This window comes from Rhinatrema bivittatum, chromosome 3 (assembly GCF_901001135.1).
Source record: "Rhinatrema bivittatum chromosome 3, aRhiBiv1.1, whole genome shotgun sequence".
In the NCBI taxonomy this organism is placed as follows: domain Eukaryota; kingdom Metazoa; phylum Chordata; class Amphibia; order Gymnophiona; family Rhinatrematidae; genus Rhinatrema; species Rhinatrema bivittatum.
In genome coordinates, this window is record NC_042617.1 from 519,135,535 (window position 1) to 519,155,849 (window position 20,315).

At 41.9% G+C, this 20,315-nt stretch overlaps 1 protein-coding gene across 1 annotated transcript in view; it reads left to right on the top strand.

Annotated features, from left to right (window-relative positions):
* SCARA5 (scavenger receptor class A member 5) overlaps positions 1–19,795 on the top strand; it is a 590,798-nt gene extending 571,003 nt beyond the window's left edge. The window contains exon 9 of the mRNA XM_029596225.1: positions 17,239–19,795. Within this exon, the coding sequence (XP_029452085.1) occupies positions 17,239–17,375 (137 nt within the window). The 3' untranslated portion in view covers positions 17,376–19,795. The remainder of the gene's footprint in view (positions 1–17,238) is intronic.
* The last annotated feature ends 520 nt before the right edge of the window (positions 19,796–20,315 follow it).

Sequence of the window (20,315 nt, forward strand, 5' to 3'; positions counted from 1 at the left end):
TAGTTTTTATATACCGATAACCGTTTTCACATCGTATTGGTTTACAGGGAACAAGGAAACAAATTGCCTAAATATGTGGCAGAACAATTACTTAGAACGCATATATAACAAGTAAACAATTAAATGGAATGCATAAGAACAAGTAACTTCATCATATACATTCCTTACATGGACTGTAAGGAAACAAGGTATCATGGTAAAAAGGATATTAAATCTGTAAGGCACTAAGAATGTTAGGGGGAGGGGAAAAAAGGAGAAGCAAGCACGACTATGTACAAATTGAAAGCAGGAGTTTAATAGAGATTTGTTATGCTTTTTGTGGTGGTGGGTTGCGTATGGGTTTTCTTCAATTCTTATGTTTTTCAATTCTTAAAATTCCTGAATCAGCTATGCCTGTAATAACTAAGGCTATTTTCCTACCTCAAGCTGCACCTCAAGAAGCTCAAGAAGATAATTTGCCATCTGATAACATACAAGATTTGACTAATTTCCTTGAAAATTCTCAATCTATTGAGATTTCTCTTCGAGATCTTGTGACATTTGCCTTTCATACTGATCGCAATAATGTATTATCCCTTTTGTTTTATGGTTAAAAGGTTTGGATTTTTCCTGACCTTACAAGGAATACCCAGCTCAAGCGAAAGAAATTTCTCTCCATGCAACCCAAAGTACTCGCTAAGGGAGGTCAATTCCTTTTGCGGTATCCCTGTAAATGCTCCATCAGATACTCCAAGTCGGATTATGTTTTTTTTGAGCCATCCCAACTACGAGTGTTTCTAGATTCACCTTCGTTCTAGTCATATCTATCCCAGCATAAAACGTAATTGGCATTATCTCAGCTTGCTTCTTTTTATTATTTCTCGGTAAAATTCGCCCTCTGGTTTTCCCATTGTTTCCCTCCCCTTTTTTCTATAATAAATAGTGAGCTTACTATAATTTTTTTTTCTTTTTGCCACATGTGCCATATGTGTAATAGGATTATTATTCTTTGTATACATTTTCAATACCTCACATTTCTGTACAAGGTATTCTTGTATCTTTAATTTTTTTAATTGCATAAAAATATTAAAAACAAAAAAAATTGTCTATATAATTTGTAGCAGTAAGTTGTAGAATTTTTTAAAGTTATTTATATGTATTACTTTATTTCTGTTTTGAGTTGGTCAGTGTTAATTTCATTGGTAATTTCCTACCTGTGTGGGGGTAGGGGTAGGAGGGGGGGGCGACACCACCAACAGTGCCTAGGGCTGACAAAGATCTAAATCCATCCCTGGACACAGCACCACAACTTGGAGCAGGCTCTGATCATTCAGGCCCCACCAAATAAATATTGAGAACAGTGTAACCATACTATTTTAATAACCTCTGGTTACACACATGTACCTGCTCTGTGACTTTTAGGTCACAGCTGCTCTGATTATTATTACAATAATAATAATCATCAAGAGATACAGTTAATAGTCACAATCACTTAATAGAAACATTCAGGGCATGCCACTGGAATCATAAAGCATTGCTGTCTCCGCAAAAGACCACCCATTGTATTAATTTATAAGTAGGGACCTTTGTTTTCAGATTTTATTTTATTCTGCCTAGGAATTTCAATGTTAGAACAAAAAACGTTAGTGGAAAAATGACTCAGATATAACGTACAAGAGAAAAATCTATGCTGATGAATATAACTGGATAAGTTATATCCAGATAACATCTAACTTAGGGGGTTATTTTCTAAAGGCCTTTTCACATGCGATAGGATGTAAATGACCGGAAGGGGAGGAGTCGGGGCGGGGAGGGGGAGGAGTCAGCCGTGGCACCACTGCCAGCAATAATGTGAGGAACATTCTCGCCGGCAGTAGCGCAGCGAATAGCACTACCTTTTACGGGCACTATTTGTGTGAAAGGCTGCACCTGGCTACACTGTAGTCGGTGAAATCACACAGCCGCGGTGCGAACAGCTGCGGCCTTTCGCAAGCCCACCCCCTTTTTCGCGGGATTCATCATTCCACGAGGAATGATGAATCTTGCCCTTATTTGGTTAACCTAACCAGATAAGGCTGAATATAGGCACTTATCCAGTGATTATAACCAGATAAGTTGACCCACCTTGATCCACCCATTGCATGCCCCCAAGATATCCAGCTATCTACTTAACCAGATAAATACTTTTCCGGCTTAATGGCAGCCACTGAACATAGGCGTCCTACTTATCTGGCTAAGTAGCATTTGAATATCTATCTCCCTAAGTCTAGTAGCCTTCTTTCCTCTCTCTTAAGCTTTTTCTTTAACTCTGAAACACACAAAACTACAGAAAAGAACTACAGGTTCTGGTTTCATATTAACCATACCTTAAATGTTTTCACATTAGGGTGATTCTTCAAACTCACCCCAAGTTCCTTCCAAAAGTTCCTTCTGCATTTCACATTAATCAAATTATTGTGCTATGTACATTTTTTTCAAGTCCACATGTACACAAAGGAGAATGGGCTCCTCACTGCTTAGATTGAACAAGGACCCTAAAGAGGACTCAACCTCACCATCAAGCATCTCAACTGTTTGTTTTCTTGGATCCCAGTGGATTGAGAAAGGTAGCTGTCAAATAAACTGTATCCAATTGGCTAGTGCATTGTTATGCACTAGCTAGCTTACAGATAAAAGACTCTGCCAAGACTAATCAAATGAGATCCATGGTGACTTCAATAGCTCATCTCAGGGCCACTTCTACTGAAGTGAAGACACTTGCAAAGCTGCTGCTTGGTTATCTGTTTCCATCTTCATGTCCCACCACTGTCTGGACAGCATGCCCCAAGGAGACAGTAACTGGCAAGCAGTTTTGTGCAGCCTGTTCACCCAGTAGTCCACCTTCAACTTGTGACTCCCCATGCATTACTACTAATTCATACCTGCCTGTTGTCAGAAAAACACAGGTTTGCTTCCCTGTAAAGAGGGTTTTCCATAGACAGCAGAATGAATTAGCCATACTCAATATCTACCCGCCTCCCTGGAGAGTCAACCACTTCACTAAAGCTGTTCAGCTCTGAAGAGACTGAGGGGGTCACGAGGCACTGTGTGCATGAAGAAACTCCCGCGCTTGCTCAGTGAAGTTTTTACTGAGCTCTGAGAGCTGGATTTGTGTCAGTGTCATCAGATGACATCACCTATGCATTAATGTTAATTCATCCTGCTCTCTACAGAGAACCCTGTTTACAGGGAAACAAGTTTGCTTGTTTTCAACTTCTCTCTTCTTCTTCTCTTTAAAACATTGCTAAAATGTATTCTTTCTTTCTCTATAACATCATCAAAATCCATCCATTCCTTTCTGAACACACTGCAGAGACCCTTATTCATGATGTCATCTCCTCCCGCGTATACTACTGCAATCTCCTTCTCATTGTTGTCCCACTGAGCCATCTTCCTTCACTGAAGTCTATTCAAAATTCAGCTGCATGCCTTATCTTCCATCCGCATCATTACAACCATGTTATCCCTCTTCCCACAGCACGACACTGGCTCACCATCTGCTTCCACATTCAGTTCCAACTTCTTTTTCTCACTTACAAGTGTATTTACTATACAGCTCTACGCGACCTCTCCTCTCTTATCGGCCCCTATAGCGCTTCTCATGATCTCAGTTCACTGTAGAATCTGCTCTTATCTATGCCCGTCTCCTCCATTGAGAATTCCAGATTCCATGTTTTCTGTCTTGTGGCATCGTGTGATTGGAATGGCCTTCCTGAATTAGTGCATCTTCCTCCTTCTTTAACTGTATTCAAGTCCAGCCTGAAAACCCACCTTTTCAGATTGCTTTTAAATCCAAAAACTCTGACTTTTGCAGCGCTTAACCTTCTCACTTTAAACATAAATGAATGAGGCGGGTGGCACCTTATAAACTAACCAGTCTATTGAGGCATGAGCATTCGAGAACAGATTCCACTTTGACAGATGCATGAAGTGAGGACGTGAGTAAAATATATGGAGACTAGCCGTTAAGCTCGTAACAACGGGCTACATTAACATTTTTTTTCCAGTCCATTTCCTTATCCCTCATTCTCCCCTCCCTCCCCTCATTCTCCCTCACCTTCTAGTCTCCTCCCCTCACTCTCCTCCCCTCTCCCCTCCCCTCACTCTCCTCCCCTCTCCCCTTACTCTCCTCCCCTCTCTCCTCCCCCTCCCCTCTCCCTCCCCTCACTCCCTTCTCCCCTCCCCCTCCCCCTCCCCCTCACTCTCCTCCCCTCTCCCTCCCCCCTCAGTCACTCTCTCCTCCCTCCCCTTAGTCAGTCACTCTCTCCCCTCCTCCCCTCAGTCACTCTCTCCCATCCCCCTCCCCCACTCTCTCCTCCTTCCTCACTCCCCTCAGTCACTCTCTCCTCCCTCCTCCCCTCCCCTCAGTCACTTCCTCCTCCTTCCCCTCATTCACAACCTCTTCGGATGGCGCAGACGGAAGATCTCCGGGGGAGGTCCCTCCCTCCCTCGTGCGCGCCTACGCCGCTACTGCTCGCCGCCGCCGCCACCGTTACTGCTCGTGCTCCTCGCCGCGCCATTTTGGTTACTGGCAAGCTCTGACCGATGTGCTGCCCACGCATGTGCGGTAGAGTTGCTCTCTACTGCACATTTGCGGCACGTCGGTCAAGCTTCATTTATCTAGTAGATGGGGGGGGAGGTTGCAGAATAAAGAGAAGGCACTGAATTAGGCAGGACAGGGGGTGGAAAGAGAGTGATAACAGCGTTATAGTCCAGCCTAATGCTGACAATTGAGGCAAGTGGGAAAAGATGTCTTCTTGAACCTGAGGAAGTGGACTCAGTCCTTGAAAGCTCATGCCTCAATAAATTGGATAAGGTGCCACCTGCCTCTTGTAACTTTTGCTACACCAGACTAACATGGCTAGCCCTCTGAAGAGTTTCACATTAAACATGTTTTACTGTTATAGTTAAGTGATTACTAGAAATGCATTTGTCTTGTCTAGTTGTCTCGACTAGGTTGTAAGCTCCATGGAGCAGGTACTCTCTCTTATGTGTGTCTGTTCAACTCTTCATAAAGCTAGTAACGCTATAGACATGTTTAGTGGTAGTAATTTTAAGTAGCAGATGTGGTGTTTTAAAATATAAACTTTATTTACATACATATATATATATATAGTTACGAAGCAACAACAAACCAGAAACAATACAATAGCTTTGATAAATATCAGGGCACTAAAACTGACCAAGAATCCAATATGTTTTTGATATTTTAATTGTGAAATCCGAGCCCTTTTCTTGCTATTTGACTCAACTGCTTAATATTGTCAGAGTTACAGAGCTTGTTTCCACAATGGGAACAGACAAAGAAAACAAACTTTGAGATGTATGGAAATGTTATGAGTCAGAAATGGGTCATGCCAGCCGAGGCTGAAATTTTTAACTCTGCAGACATATTTCAGACTTTTTGAGATGCCTTCTTCCCAGGGTAGGGATAATATAACAACAAATCTGCAGAAAATAGATATGACATTAAGATTAGCATCATTACTATTACTTATGTAATATTACTTTTTATTTTCATTCCTTGACTTCTATCAAAGGCTGCCCTGAGTGTACCAAGTTTGGGTCAAGGACTGGGTGTTCAGTGCTCCAGCTACTTGGGGGGACTGTATGTGATGGGTTGTAGTTCATTTTATACCTTAAGCTTGACTTCGTAGATGACTGGGAAGTATACAGTTAGAGGGTAATTTTCAAAGCCATTTCCACGGTATAAAACAGCCATGGAATTGGCTTTTTACAAAATTACCTGCCCAGTATGCAAGTAGGGCCTGTTACTCAGCAGCGGTGTTCTGGTGACAGTGCTGGGGAGGAATTTGCACTTATATGTCTAATTCCCCCCACCCCCCCCCAAAAAAAAAAAAAAAACCTGTGCACAAATTAGCTGGTGGAATAATTCTCAAAGAGAAAGTGCATGTGTTCCTTCCCTTGGAAAATTGGTAATTTCCTTGACCTTTATTTATTTATTTTATTTAGAAAATCTATAACCGACTCAATCACCAACTCTCAGCAGTTTACAAAGCACATACATAACATCACATAAACATTTGCACACTAAATAAGACAAGGACAAAACATGGCCTCACTCACTGCTTCCCCATAACTTAGGCCGATGTAATACTACAGCTTAAGATGACAAAGGCTATACAAATCAAGTGTTTGTTCTGCAAATCAAAGATAATCATTTTATAGACAACACAGACATATTGTTCATATTAACAGGTACCGTATAATCTGTTATCCAGCCAGGAGGCCTGACAGCATAGAATGACATGGCTGGTCATTAAATGCCTGGTTGAATACATAGACTTTAAACTGAAACGTATCAATAAAGATACATTCTTGAGCTCTTCCAGAAGAGAATTCCAAAGGAAGGGGTCAGCTACCCTGAACATATATTATCGTGACTCTACCAGACGAATCAACTTAACAGAAGGGATATCAAGGAGGCTGTTAGATAATTCCACCCTCCCCCCCCCCTTCCCCTCTTAATGGCTATATAAATGTGCATCTACAAAGTCTATGTGCATGTGTTTGCAAAGGGAAGCCTTCCTGCAATAGAAGATCCCCTTGTTTTCAGTCCTCCGTCACAGCACATTTCTGTGGGATTGATAGCATCTGTCCTAGATGCCAGTGGTTCTCAACCGCCAGTCCATGGACTGGCATTGGTCCCCAGCAATATTTCTGCCAGTCTGCAGAGTGACAGTCATTGCTGGAGGATGAGGAGGAAGCAGCTTCAGGTGCTGCTCTGCACCCTGCACCATAGTCAAAAGACACGTGTCTTAACCAGTGGCGCAGCCAGAATTGATTTTTTGGGTGGGCACAAGGTTAACATGGGTGGGCTGTAGGCATGCAGTTCTGAGACCTACTAGTTGTTTTCATATTGATAAATAATGCCATATACTGCACCCTAGAATGGCTTTCTAAGTAATTTGCAACAGCCATTATGCATCATGCATGAAACTTTAAAACATTTTACCTCAATTATTTCAAGCACTTACCAGCATTAAAAATTCATTATTAATCAGAATTTGTTTTATATTTATTGCCGTTTATAAATTCACAAGTATAGAAAACAATCAGATCCAATCATGTAATAAAACAAAAATTAATGTATTCTTTCATGAACCATCTTTGCAGAAAACCAGAAATCCTCATAAATACAATAAAATATAATTACTCATCAGAACAGGTGGCAATTCACATTACAACTAACATGAAAAATAAATTTCAAATTCTGGTGTCACCTCAGCAAAAAATATCCCTCCACTGCTATTTTGTGAAGTAGCACAAACTCTTGCAAAGAAAGAGGCATCTAGAACCTTGCCATACAGTCACAGCACTGACTCTCAGGATTCAAATAACAGCAACTTTATGAAAAAGCAGCATTGCAAATACTACACCAGGCGCTAGAACATTAATTCATCACCTACGGGAATAACAGAACAAGCTGGACTACTACTACAGAGAAACTACACACTAGCAGAAATACTGCATTTCTGTCACACACACACACAGGCAAAACAGAGACCAACCATTAACTAATATAGAAATAAGAGACCACAAATTAGAAACAGAAACATGCAGATAAAACCAAAATAGAAAGCCTGAGAAAATAAAGTCTCTGAACAATGAAATACTGAAGAAAGAGCAAAATACAAAAATATAAGAAATGCACATTCCCAAAGATGGCATATCTAACATCTCAAAATATATATTTTTTTACCTTTGTTGTCTGATCTTTGTATTTTTCTAATCAGTTGGTCCTGGTCTCTTTTTCTTATTTTTTTCCCTTGCTGCTCATTTCCTAATTCCTTTTCAGTGTCTTTCTACTACTGTCTTCTTCCCTTCCACACACACACATACATGCTTTCTCTCACAGACTCCCTCACATACTCAAGCTGTCACTCTCATATGCTCTCCCCCATACACACACAAGCTCACATTCTCTGCAGACACACATACAAGCTCTCACCTTCTCACCCCTCCCCAGGCTTACATTCTTATACACTCACAGACGCACATCCAGGCATCCATTCTCACCCACACACTCAAACCCAGACTCCCATTCTCACCCACACATACACATATTCAAGTTCCCATTCATACCCACACATATACACATTCAAGCACCCATTCTCACCCACACACAAACCCAGGCTCCCATTCTCACCCATATATACACACATCCAAGCTCCCATTCTCACCCTCACACGAACCCAGGCTCCCATTCTTACCTACATATTCAAGCTTCCATTCTCACCCATACACAAACCCAGGCTCCCATTCTCACCCACACACAAACCCAGTCTCCCATTTTCACCCATATATACACACATTCAAGCTCCCATTCTCACCCTCACATGAACCCAGGCTCCCATTCTCACCTACATATTCAAGCTTCCATTCTCACCCACACACAATCCCAGGCTTCTATTCTCACCCACATATACATACATTCAAGCTCCCCTTCTCACACACACACACACACACACACACACACCCAGGCTCCCATTCTCACCCATATATACACACATTCAAGCTCCCATTCTCACTCTCACACAAACCCAGGCTCCCATTCTCACCTACATATTCAAGCTTCCATTCTCACCCACACACAAACCCAGGCTTCTATTCTCACCCACACATACATACATTCAAGCTCCCATTCTCACACACCCACACACACACACAGGCTCCCATTCTCACCCACTCATACACATTCAAGCCCGCGCACAGCTTCCATTTCCTCCCCCTCCCAAGCAGGAAGATCAGTTGGCCTCTCCTGCTACCACAGGCCTCCAGCTATCTTTGGGCCATATGATCCACCGATCTTCCTGCTTGGGGGGGAGGGGGAGGAAGTGGAAGATGTGTGCAGCGCTGCTGCTCCCCCCCCCCCCCCCCCCCCAAATAGAAAGATCAGTGGGCCATAAGGCCGCAGGATTGCGTCCCCATGTGTGCTGTGCAAATGCACGGAATGGCGCGCCAGCCCTGGGTCCTCCTCTTCGCCGCGTGGAGATGGGATCCTGCGACGGCCTTGCATGTCCGTTGCTCCACTTCCGGTTCCAGTTCGGTGGGCCTGGGTCCAAATTGGGTGGGCGGTTGCTCACCCAGGCCCACCCATGACTACGCCACGGTTCTTACCCTTCCCCTCCTGCCTTGCAGACCTTTTTTTCCGGTTAGGGCCAGTCCTAAGGCTCCATATCTGGGCGGAGGGCAGGAGCAACTGAATATTAATTAGCTGGCATGAGACAGAGTCAGCATCTGCTCTGCTCGCGGGCTCCATGGTGGCCCTGTCCACTCCAGGCTTCTGAACGGGAGGTGGGGGGCCTGAGAGTGGAGCAGACACTGACTCAGCCTCCTGCAGACTCATTAACATTCAGCTCCAGTTGCTCCCCTCCCAGAAATCAGACCTCAGGATCGGCCCCAACTGGGAAAAAGTCCTCAGGAAAGGAGTATTAATTGTACTAGTGTTGTTGGCAGCAGGGATGGAGAGAGAGAGGGAAGGATTTCTTATCTTTTTCTTTAATGATCAATTGATGGATGTCTGGATGGAGAGGGAAAGAGAGAAGGAGGGATTTTTTTTTTCCAAAGATCAACTGGTGGCTAGCTAAGAGAGAGAGGTATTTTTCTGTTGTTTTTTTTCTGAGGACATTACTGTTGACTAGCCAGGAGAGGGAAGATGGAAGACAGAGAGAGAGAGAGAGACTTTTTTAAAAAATAAGAACAACATTTTTTTAGAAAACAACTTTCTTAAACCAGCTACTTTCCTTCTTAAAATGACACAGACCAGCTGCAGAGCTGACCCACAAGATTAAATATCAGGTGAAGGAGGGAATATATATACTCTTCTTATTCCCCCTCCCTTTTTCCCAAAGCCCAACTCATCAGTACTGCCACCAGTTCATGTAATTTAAGGAAGGTAGCTAACTGGTCCCTGGCATACAAAAGGCTGAGAAACATTGCTATATGCTACACAACAGAACATTTAATCAAGCAGAAACATACCACAGCTCAAACAACATTCTGGGGATCAATGTATGAAAATGTGATTCCAAAGCTGTTATAAAGAATTCAGGGGATTGTCTGTCCTGCGCTGATGTGCCGGTTTTTAACATTTCGAGTAAATGTACTGCTCCTGGAGAAAATTGGAATTATTATAGCTTGATATCTTTTATTTGACCAGCAAAAACAATGTTATAGTGCATAAGCTGTCAAGACCATACAAGTCCCCTTCTTCCAAGGACATGTACTAAATACAATATCTTAAGAGTTTCTTAAATAAAAGTTACAGAGAAGAATGCTAAATGACTTTGTCATGCTGTCATCTTATTTGTTTTAAAATGTCTTATTAAATGCTTCCCTGACCCATCCAAGCTGCCCAAAGTGGTGCACATAAAAGAATGCATAATTTTAAAAACAAAATACGAGGTAGATATTCAAATGCCATTTAGATGGATAAGTCAAAAGTTATCCATCTACATGGAAAATATAGCATATTCAGTCACTTATCCGGTTAAATCATAGCCAGTTAACTACTTATCCAGCTAAATTAAGGGGCATTTCAGGGGTGTTCCAAAGAGGGGCTAAGATATCTGGTTAATCTAGCTGAATATCTAGTACGGTATATCCTGCTAGGCTTAACCTTCTTCAGAGGAAGGTCTAAAGTTATCCAGCCTTGTGTGGCCAGATAACTTTCCACTTAAAGATATCCAGTTAAGCAGCTGTCACTGTCACCCAAAAAATTAAAAAATTGTGAGCTTTTCCCTCCCCCTGCTTACACATCTGCGGCCCTGTCAGGCCCAGCAGCTCCAAAACCAGAGCGATCCCTTCCTCCCCCACCCCACCCAGTGCTGTAAACTTTCCTGCTAGTTTACACTTCCAGCAGTGCCTATCAGATGCAGCACTGGAGCCACCAGGAGTGGCTGAGTACCCTCCCGGCAGGAGATCTGTTTTGGCCATGGGGGGGGGAGAGGGGGATAGGGGGAGTTTGGAGTGAGACAGTTTCTGTTGTAACCAAATGAAGGCTGGGGGAAACATATAGAAACACAGAAACATAGAAATGATGGCAGAAGAAGACCAAACGGCCCATCCAATCTGCAAGCTTTCACACTTATTTTCTCATACTTATCTGTTACTCCGACTGCTGAGTTCAAGGCCCTTATTGGTAGCTTTTTGATTCTAATTTCCTTCCACTGATGCAGAGAGCAGTGTTGGAGCTGTATCAAAGTGAAGTATAAGGCTTAATGTTTGAGAGTAATAACCGTCATATCGACCAAGTTACCCCGATGTTTGTATACTCATACTGCTCAGATCAGTGGCTTGTTAGATGTTGGCTGGATGTAAATCCTATTTCTTCATTCCCCCTGCCGTTGAAAACCTTTGGATTAAAACCAGGAAAGATGGAGGGCAGCAGGTGGGGGGGGGGGGGGGGGAATTGGTGTTGTTTTGGGGCTATTGGGCCTGACAGGGCCATCTGTGTATAAGGGAGGGGGAGGGAAAAGCTCGCATCGGGACGCGGGCCCTTAGAATTTTTAATTTTTTTGGGGTGACACTGACAGCTACTTAACCAGATATCTTTGAAGGTATCCAGTTAAGTAGAAAGTTATCTGGCCACACAGATATATTCAAACATAGCCGGTTAGGTTTTCAAGTTATCTGGCTACATGTAGTTCCATAACGTTGAACAAGTATATTCATCAGGACGTTTATCCCACTGACTTTACAGGACAAATTATCCGGCTAATGTTAGCCGTATAACTGTCCACTAAACGGCCTACTGAATATTGGCTTCAACATTTTTAATATAAATTACAATATATAAAACAACAAAATTGCAAAATATATTCAATATATCTGTTGTTCTGATTATGGTTTTTCCTAGTCTGGTCTTAGATTCAACACATTTTCTTTCCAGGGGCCCAAAAGCAAGAGGCAAAAACACTGCTGCCACACCCCCCCCCCCCCCCCCAATTCCTGAGGAGCAAGCTACCAGCAAAACTGTTCAAATGATAAAAAGAAGCATAGTAACATAGTAAATGATGGCAGAGGAAGACCAAAATAGTTCATCCAGTCTGCCCAGAAAGCTGTTAAGGGTAGCAACTGCCGCTCTGTGCAGGTTCCCCCCAAGCCTTTTGCTGATACAAAGCAGTGCACACATAGATATATTATGCATCTGCTTGACAAGAGCTACAACTGCAATATTTTTTTTTAAATAAGATGCTAAGTTATACATTTGTTCCCATAACATTAACATAAATGCCTGAAGGCAGTTTGGGAATCTCAATCCCCTAAGGCAAGGCAAGGCAGTAACATTTATTGGTTTATTTAGTTATTTCAGCACTTATATTCTGCAGCATGCAATAACAATGGTTCAATGTGCTTTACAAATCAAAACATCAAAAAATGAGAGCATAAATTAAAAAGATAAGGCTAGCAAATAAGAACATTAATCATCGATTTATTTAATTGAAATCATTTATTAATCGCTTTACTGATAAAATCTCTCAGCGCATCAAGACAGCAATATACTGTGCAATACGAAATGACTGCACTTCTCGAGATTCCAGCCTGCCTCTTCTATCTATACAAAATTAGAGGTCAATAACTGATAACATTAACCACATTTTTAGTTGTTTCCAGTATCTCAAAAGATCCTTTTCCTCTCTCGATTCCAGCGGGCGACTATTCCACAAACTAGGAGGAATTGTTGCTGAGAAAGGCCTATTTTGTAGCTACAAGTGGTAAAAAGCTTTAGCTTTTGGAAGCTGTAAAAGATGTTTCTTAGCTGAGTGCAAATTCCTTCCTGCCTCTTCATACCACTTCAATCTCCCTTTTATGCTAGGGGGAGATATATATACCTCGCAGCATCTTAAATGTCAGCAAGAGGTTCCTAAATTTGCAATGTGCATTCACATTTGGCTGCTCAAATTTAGATTTACTGCCATATTTCAGTGAACCCATAAGAGGAGCTCAGGACCATGAAGCAGACCTCACTCAGAACCCATGTTTATATTTTTGATGGGGATTGGCCTGATGGCTCAGTGCAGGTTGCAAAGCAGGATATCCAAGTTTGATTCCTGACTCAGAAATACCAGGAACTGGGAGCACTGAGTGGACAGCCCTCTTTGTTCATGTGAGGGAGAATTAGATGGAGACTAGCATCATTTTGTCATTTTTGTAGCGACAACTGCATTTCCAGCTAAAAAAAAAAAAAAAAAAGGCATAGGAGATAGCGGTAGCAGGAGTTCCTAGACCACAACTCTGTGCTTGCCAGGTAAAACAAGCTAAACATGAAGGACAAGATAAAACTTCACAAATATAACACATTGCAGAGAAAACCAGAGTGATACCTCAGTAGGAGAATATTTCTAAAAGAAAGATGACCATCTTATCAAGCTCATCATCAGGGCACATAAAGGGAATTTTAGAAATATACAAAACACAAAAAAAACACTGTGAAACAAACGCAAAAGGAATTAATAATGACATTGGCTTTGTCACCCATTATTAGACATAGGCTCCTTGGAACAGTAAAATTGTATTGTCTCTATCGCTTCTGTCAAGCCTTAGCCCACTCCCCACACACACATCCCTTTCCTGAGCAGTGATGGCATACTGTATACTGACAATCTCACCTCATACCTAGCTGAATGTTCTACTTAAACCCAGTGCAGCTACACTGTTTCTTCGCTGACCTGATGAAGGGAGCATTGCTCTCCAGGCTAGTCACAAATGTAGTCCAATAAAACGACATCACCTACAACCTGCTTGTTGACACTTCAGCAAGACCATGGCAAGGGGTGGGCAAGAACAGTGCCGACCCAGGGCTCCTTTCTACCCTTTTCAGTCTGTGAGCATGTGAACCCAAAAGGGAAGAGGGTACTGAAAGCCACCCTTGCCCAGAGCACCATTTTGTCCAGAAACTGCCCTGCCCTTATTTTTTAGGCACTGCTCAGTGCTCACTGGGGAATCTAAAGGGTGAAAGACCCGAAGATCATGTGCGATGGCTACAAAAATGTACTAATTTGACTCAACAACTTTTACTGGCACCAGTACACGACCATAATAGTTACGCCGGTCCTCTTCAGACAAATAGTTATTTACAAAATCTTACAAAGTAAGTAACACACTAACATAGTAATGATTGATGGCAGATAAAGAGCAGACGGTCCCTCTAGTCTGCCCATCAAGTTGCTCATGGTTTGTAATTGCCACCACGCAAGTTATCCCCGTGCCTTCTGACAAGGAGATGTGTTGAGTTGGGTAGATTACCTGACTATAAGAGACAGAAGACTAGGAGATTCGTAGAGACATTAAAAAAAAAAAACCCACATGTGAAAAAGTAGGTCATGTTCATGTTAGTGTTGCCTAAGGCCCCTATGATTGGAATAAACTGCAGTTTCATATCAGATTAAGCACTGGATTCCTGCCTATGGGAGCATGACATAGAATTAAATCTTCAGTTAATGACCAGTGCTAAATAATGTCTCCCACTGATTCAAGTGAATCCTTACCAGCTTTTTCATCTCTTTATTCAACATCCTTTTAACTAAACACATATGTGCACACAATATAGTTTGTGTCCCACTGCCTTTATTAAATGTGACCAAAGTGACATCACTGGTAGAATTTAAATATAAAAAATGTAACAGAACAAAGCTGATTTAATCTCCTTCTTGCCTATAACCTAACTTAAAAACATTTTCATATAGTGTAGTGTGGGGATTTAAAGGTAATAGGGATAATGGGTTATAATGATAACAGAGATAACTGTTAGGTGAATGATTATTGTATTATTGCATGCTGGACATTTTCTTGGGTTATGTCTCTGTTTCCTGAAAATTAGAAATGGCTGTGTGTATTATACAGATGGGTACTGAGAGTATCCACACATCTGCATATATCTCCTTTTTCATGTTTTCAATAAAAAGCTTTAAACTTAAAACATTTTCAGTTGTATAGAATTCTTCCTCTGCATGCCTGTAATTTATAAGAAAAACTATCCTTTTAGCATGTAGATTTTAAATGAAATTGTACGCTATTCATAATGAGAAAAAAAACAAGTTGAAAATGTGAATGCTAAAAGCATGACACCAATTTTACCCAATGAATGTGTGAGGACTGCTTCCACCCACCCGATCCAAAACTAAGTCAGGCAGCAACTCCTCTGACACACGTTCCCCATCACTCACTGAGAAGCCTCCTCCCACCAACACTTCCTAAACTGAGCTGGAAGGAGGACTGAGCCCTAACTTCTCCCATCTCCACAAGGCATTTGCAGTGGTGCCAATAGCTGGGAGAGCCTACAGACATGCATTATTCACTTATTCACCGCACTGGGGTGAAGGAACCGATCCCTGCTCAGTACTAAGGGATTCTGAATGGGACTTGGTCCCTAGTAATGAACAGGGATCAGTCCTTTCATCAAAGTGCAGTGAATACATCAATACTAAGTGCCAGAATGCTCTCCCAGCTACGGGGCTTCTGGGTGAGGGGAGGGGATCAAAGGTGTCACCCCAGCTGAGTATTGAATTGGGGGGAGGATGAGAGAAAGGCTGTTCTCTGCCAGCCAATTATATTGAATCAGCTTGGTGTGAGAGAGGTTTAGAGGGGGCTGTCATTCATTTTCAGGCATGTTTTGCTGGAGCTGGAGCACCTTATGATATGGTTGTGTTCATCTGTCTGTCTGTCTGTCAGTTCACATGAGTGTTTTCATTTGGATGCACATGCCCGATTCCACAGACTGTCATTAGCTAAAGTGCCCAGCACTGTAATACCAAGCATGTGTGCAACTAGAACTGCCCTGAAACCCATTATGCAACAAACTGCATGTCTGCCCTAGGCTGTCTTACCTTGGTCATACTTGGGTGCCAAGCCACAGTAAAAAAAATGTTTACATGCACGTTAAAACAGGGCTTAGTGTGCTATGCAATAAGTTTTACCGTGAGCATGCTCAAATTTACCCTCAAAAGCCTGATCTCTGTACTAATGTGAATGTAAAAAGAAGAAAAAAAAAAAGAGTAATGTTCATGCCAGCTGCCGGGAAATCCCTCATGGTAACCGGCCCAAAGTGAAAGGTCTGGTTAGCAGAGGGGAATTCATCCTCCCAGTTTCCCCCACCAAGATTGGAAACCCCTCTGTATATCCAAACCCCATTCCTTGTATCATCCCACACACACTGCACACCCAACCTTCCTGCAGCATCAAGAACACCATCCTCCTTCGCAAGCTAAAATTCCCCCTCCCCCAACCATCATGAAGCACCCCCTCACACACATACACACAGATACACCATCGAGTACCAGGAACCTCCCCCCCCCCCCACACCCCATCAAAGTACTCAGATTGCACTTCAGGGTAACCCGCTAGTCCTCTTAGCTTGTGTCTCCCACCCCTCTAGAATAAATCCTTACCATCTGGAGGATCCCCCATCTTCACCATCTGGAAAGACACGAGAGCCCTCCTCTTAGCACTGCTGCAGCCACAGAATGATGTCAGTTTCATCCCCATCACATGACTGCTTCTGGGTGCCCCCAAAGGACCTTATTGCCTAGGACCCTGACCTGGAAAGAATCCTTGAGGAAGAGCCATTGCCTAGGAAATAAGGACAGTCTGAGAAGCAGCATGAATTGGACCCTGCTTCCCCTCAAGATTCAACGCACTGTTTACACAGCACACTATTCAAGTCAAGTCTCGAGCTTTAGTCTCCTTGAGTGACCCAGAAGAGTGGTGCTCAGCAATGGCATATTCTGTAGGAAACCAACAACGCTGTAGTTCAGGCAGCGGAGAGTATTTTCCATTCTTCTGTGCACCCTAAAAGAACACCTCAAGGAATGGGCATTAGATCATTTTTCCTGTTTGTATCTAAGGGGAAATGATAACTACTTGTCTATTACTAGCTTACTGCACCCTACATTTTGAATTGCTGCAGCAAAAGAGGACATTACATCAATCCACATTTATTACTGCTTGATTAAAGAGAGTTGCTACCAACTAGTAAAGATGTTTATGTGTTGACTATTGTATTATTGACTTTAATATAAACCACTTTGGAGCAAACTGTGATTTGAGGAAGGCTTGAATTATTTGTTCTTAACTTGAACATCACTTTGGAAGGCCCTTCATTGAGTCAGAGAAGAGTATAAAACATTTCAAATAGATAACAAAAATGTAACAGACTAGTGAATTCCTCCAATTGACTGTGTTAAAATGTGTTCACAGGTATGGGGCGCATCTGGATGGATGACGTTGCCTGTAAAGGGACTGAGGACACGATCCTTCAGTGTGGTTTCTCGAGCTGGGGGAAGACTAACTGTGGCCATGCCGAGGATGCTGGAGTAGCCTGCATAAAGCAATAAACAGCCAATGAGGACAAGGCAGCAACATTTTCCAGTGAAGAAATCAGCCTGCTTATTCTTTCGGGATTGCACAAACTCGGACACAAGGGGGTGTGCACAGTCATTTATTTTCCTTGCGGTTTGTTTTGTTTCTTTTCATTTCTTTAAAATGAAAAGAAAAAAATGAAATTAAGAAAAAAGAAAAGAAAAAGCAAATGTAAAAAGATGTTGGTCTACAGCCAAAAACAGCCCCCGCTTTCTGGCCCTCCCTTGATGCTTCCCAGCCCCCTGGATCCCCTTACCCCGTTGCTGAAAATTTCTTCACAGGGCAAGAGCAATCCCTGGTTGTTCCTGCCCCCGCAGCTGCCGCTATTGCAAACGGCACTGGCACACTGAGGCCAATGCCATTGTTCAGTTTTTGCTGCATAAAGTGGTGCCTGCCTGGGCCAGGCTAGCGCCATCTTGCACATGTTAAGCCATCCTATTCCATAGCCTCGACCTACAGTCACTTACTCAGTAACATCTGGAAGCACTTTAGGCTTTCTTCATGGTCTGCTAGCAACAAAGTGTCTCTATTATCCCTTTGCTATCCACATGTATATTGAATTTACACTTGAAAATGGGAAACAATGTATCTGTCATGGGAAGACGTTCTAAAATTGCATGCATCAATCACTGCTCCCAAATGAAATTGCTCATTATGGCCCGTCTTGGAAAGCCCAGATGAGGCATGCAGTTATTAGGCAGACTCCTACCTTCTGTCTTTTCTGGTTTTGCCCCTCGATCACATGAGTTCCACAGTAATTTCATTCTGATTAGAAGAAATCGGCAGGCTACAGAGGTCCTGTAGGCCTTCCTAGTTTGGGGTCCAGACTGTCATTATACTGCCAGATATTTAAATTTCATTCTTAGGGTCGGCTTTAAGTTTCAGACAAAGAAGTCTGTTTGTTTGCACAGTTTTAAAACAGCAGCCGAGTGTACCCCCAAGGAATTAATTCGCAGTAACTTCTGGAAAGGAAAAAGGCTCCATAAAAGTGGAGCAAATGTAATCTTCTCCCTCTCAACGAATGAGAAAATATAAAATGAGTTAAGTTGTACTGAAGCCTGGCAAATATAAAATTAAAGATTACAGGGGTTAATGTCAGAATATCCCTGGGCTTGTCACAATCTACCCTATCCCATAGGGAAAGCTTTGGGCCATTAATTCAATTTCTGCACATAAAGATGTGTTTACGCTTATTTTCAGGTATGACAAGAAAGAATATTATGTAACTGCATAGAGAGGGTATTGTAATAGGGTTGCCAACTGGCTCCAGATTTTGAGGACAGATTGATCCAGTCCTGGTTTTACCCCATTGCATGTGGTGAAAGAGACTTTAATGAGTTACTCAATCTTATCGACCTTTCACCCAGCAATAAGAAAAGGATTTTTTTTAGAAAAAAAACATGTTTTACAAGTAGAATTTAAATGTAAAACGGAATTAGTAGGAGGCCCCAGGCCTCCTGCTTTCTTATTGCTGGATGAACGATTGCTTAAGACTGAGTGGTTCATTAAAGTTTGAGCACATTGACAGGCTTGTTGACATCCTTCTTGAAAAGTGTCTATAAGAAATTTCTAAGAGCAAAACCTGATTTACACTTATTAGTGCTTGATAGTCCCTATTTTTGTGGCTCTTTTTCGTTGCATTAAAAAATGCTTTTCCATGCTGTAGTCAGCACACCGCCTCACCTCAGTATGCTTAAATCGATAAATGTGGCCGAACTCCATAGGAAGCTGTACGGGAAAAGGCTAACGAAATGAAATATATAGAGAATGTTGGAAAACACTGTCATAGACATAACATGCAGAAATGCTGTGCACAAGGTAGGAAAGGTTCATATTTAAAAAACAAACAAACAAAAAAAAAAGGTTTATGCATAGTAACAGCACTTTTATATACTCTGCCTTGCTCGTATTACCCCTTGAAAGCCAGCAGAATGAGTCAAGAGAAAAAGAAAACTGAACATGCTCAGTAGAAGGGGCTCAGGCTTTTTTGTGTGCCTTTGGTAAGTAAAAGGCTCATGCTATTGAGCAAATATATAGTTCTGGGTTTCCCTTCACGAGAACAGCATGACCATGCTATTAAGGACATTTCTTACTGTGCCTTACACAAAATCTTGTTGTGAGCCCATGCTAACGAAAATGTTTGCACAAGTTTTATTGCATAGGTCCCACAATGTACAAACCAAATGACTTGGCACCTTTTACTATGACTCATTGGCGAGTTTTCAAGGACAGGAAGAGTAAGAAATATCCAAAGGAAGAGATCAATTTGTTCTAAGAATTGTTTTATTGTATTTGATCATGTTTATGGCAATGCTGTAAACAAATACAAATGGAACACTTTTATAAGACTTTACAACTGTACAGCATACTATTTACAATAAAGTTAAAACTTGAAAAGAAAAAAAAGAAGTGTGGTTCTTTTTGCCCATTTCTTACGTTTAGTGCTTTCAAGTAAAAAGTCTGTCAACAGTTTTGCTGAAGATTCTGCCTGCTCAGTTTTTGGTTTTGTTCTTTTTTTCTCTTCCTGAAGTTGCAGGAAATTAAATTCTTTGGCAGATGTGATACTTCAAAAAGGGGACAAGCAAACTGATTTACAAACATGTTCTCCTTTTTTTGCCCTTCTGTTACTAAAACCTACTTCTGAGCCTTTGTGATCCTTACTAGTGTTACAACAGATACAGTGTTAATATTGGTAATCACATGGCATGCAATAATGTGATAACATAAATATGGCCAATATGTACTGCAAGTGCACAAACCAGTTAAGGTATAACTCATCTTATTTTATTTTTTTTGTTTTCTAGCACAGGCAAAATACCACACGTACACTAAACCTTGCAATATTAACCTATCTACCTACTATGACACTTTGTCCTTTTTCTTACTAATTAATGTTGCGGTCTGCACCGCTTCCC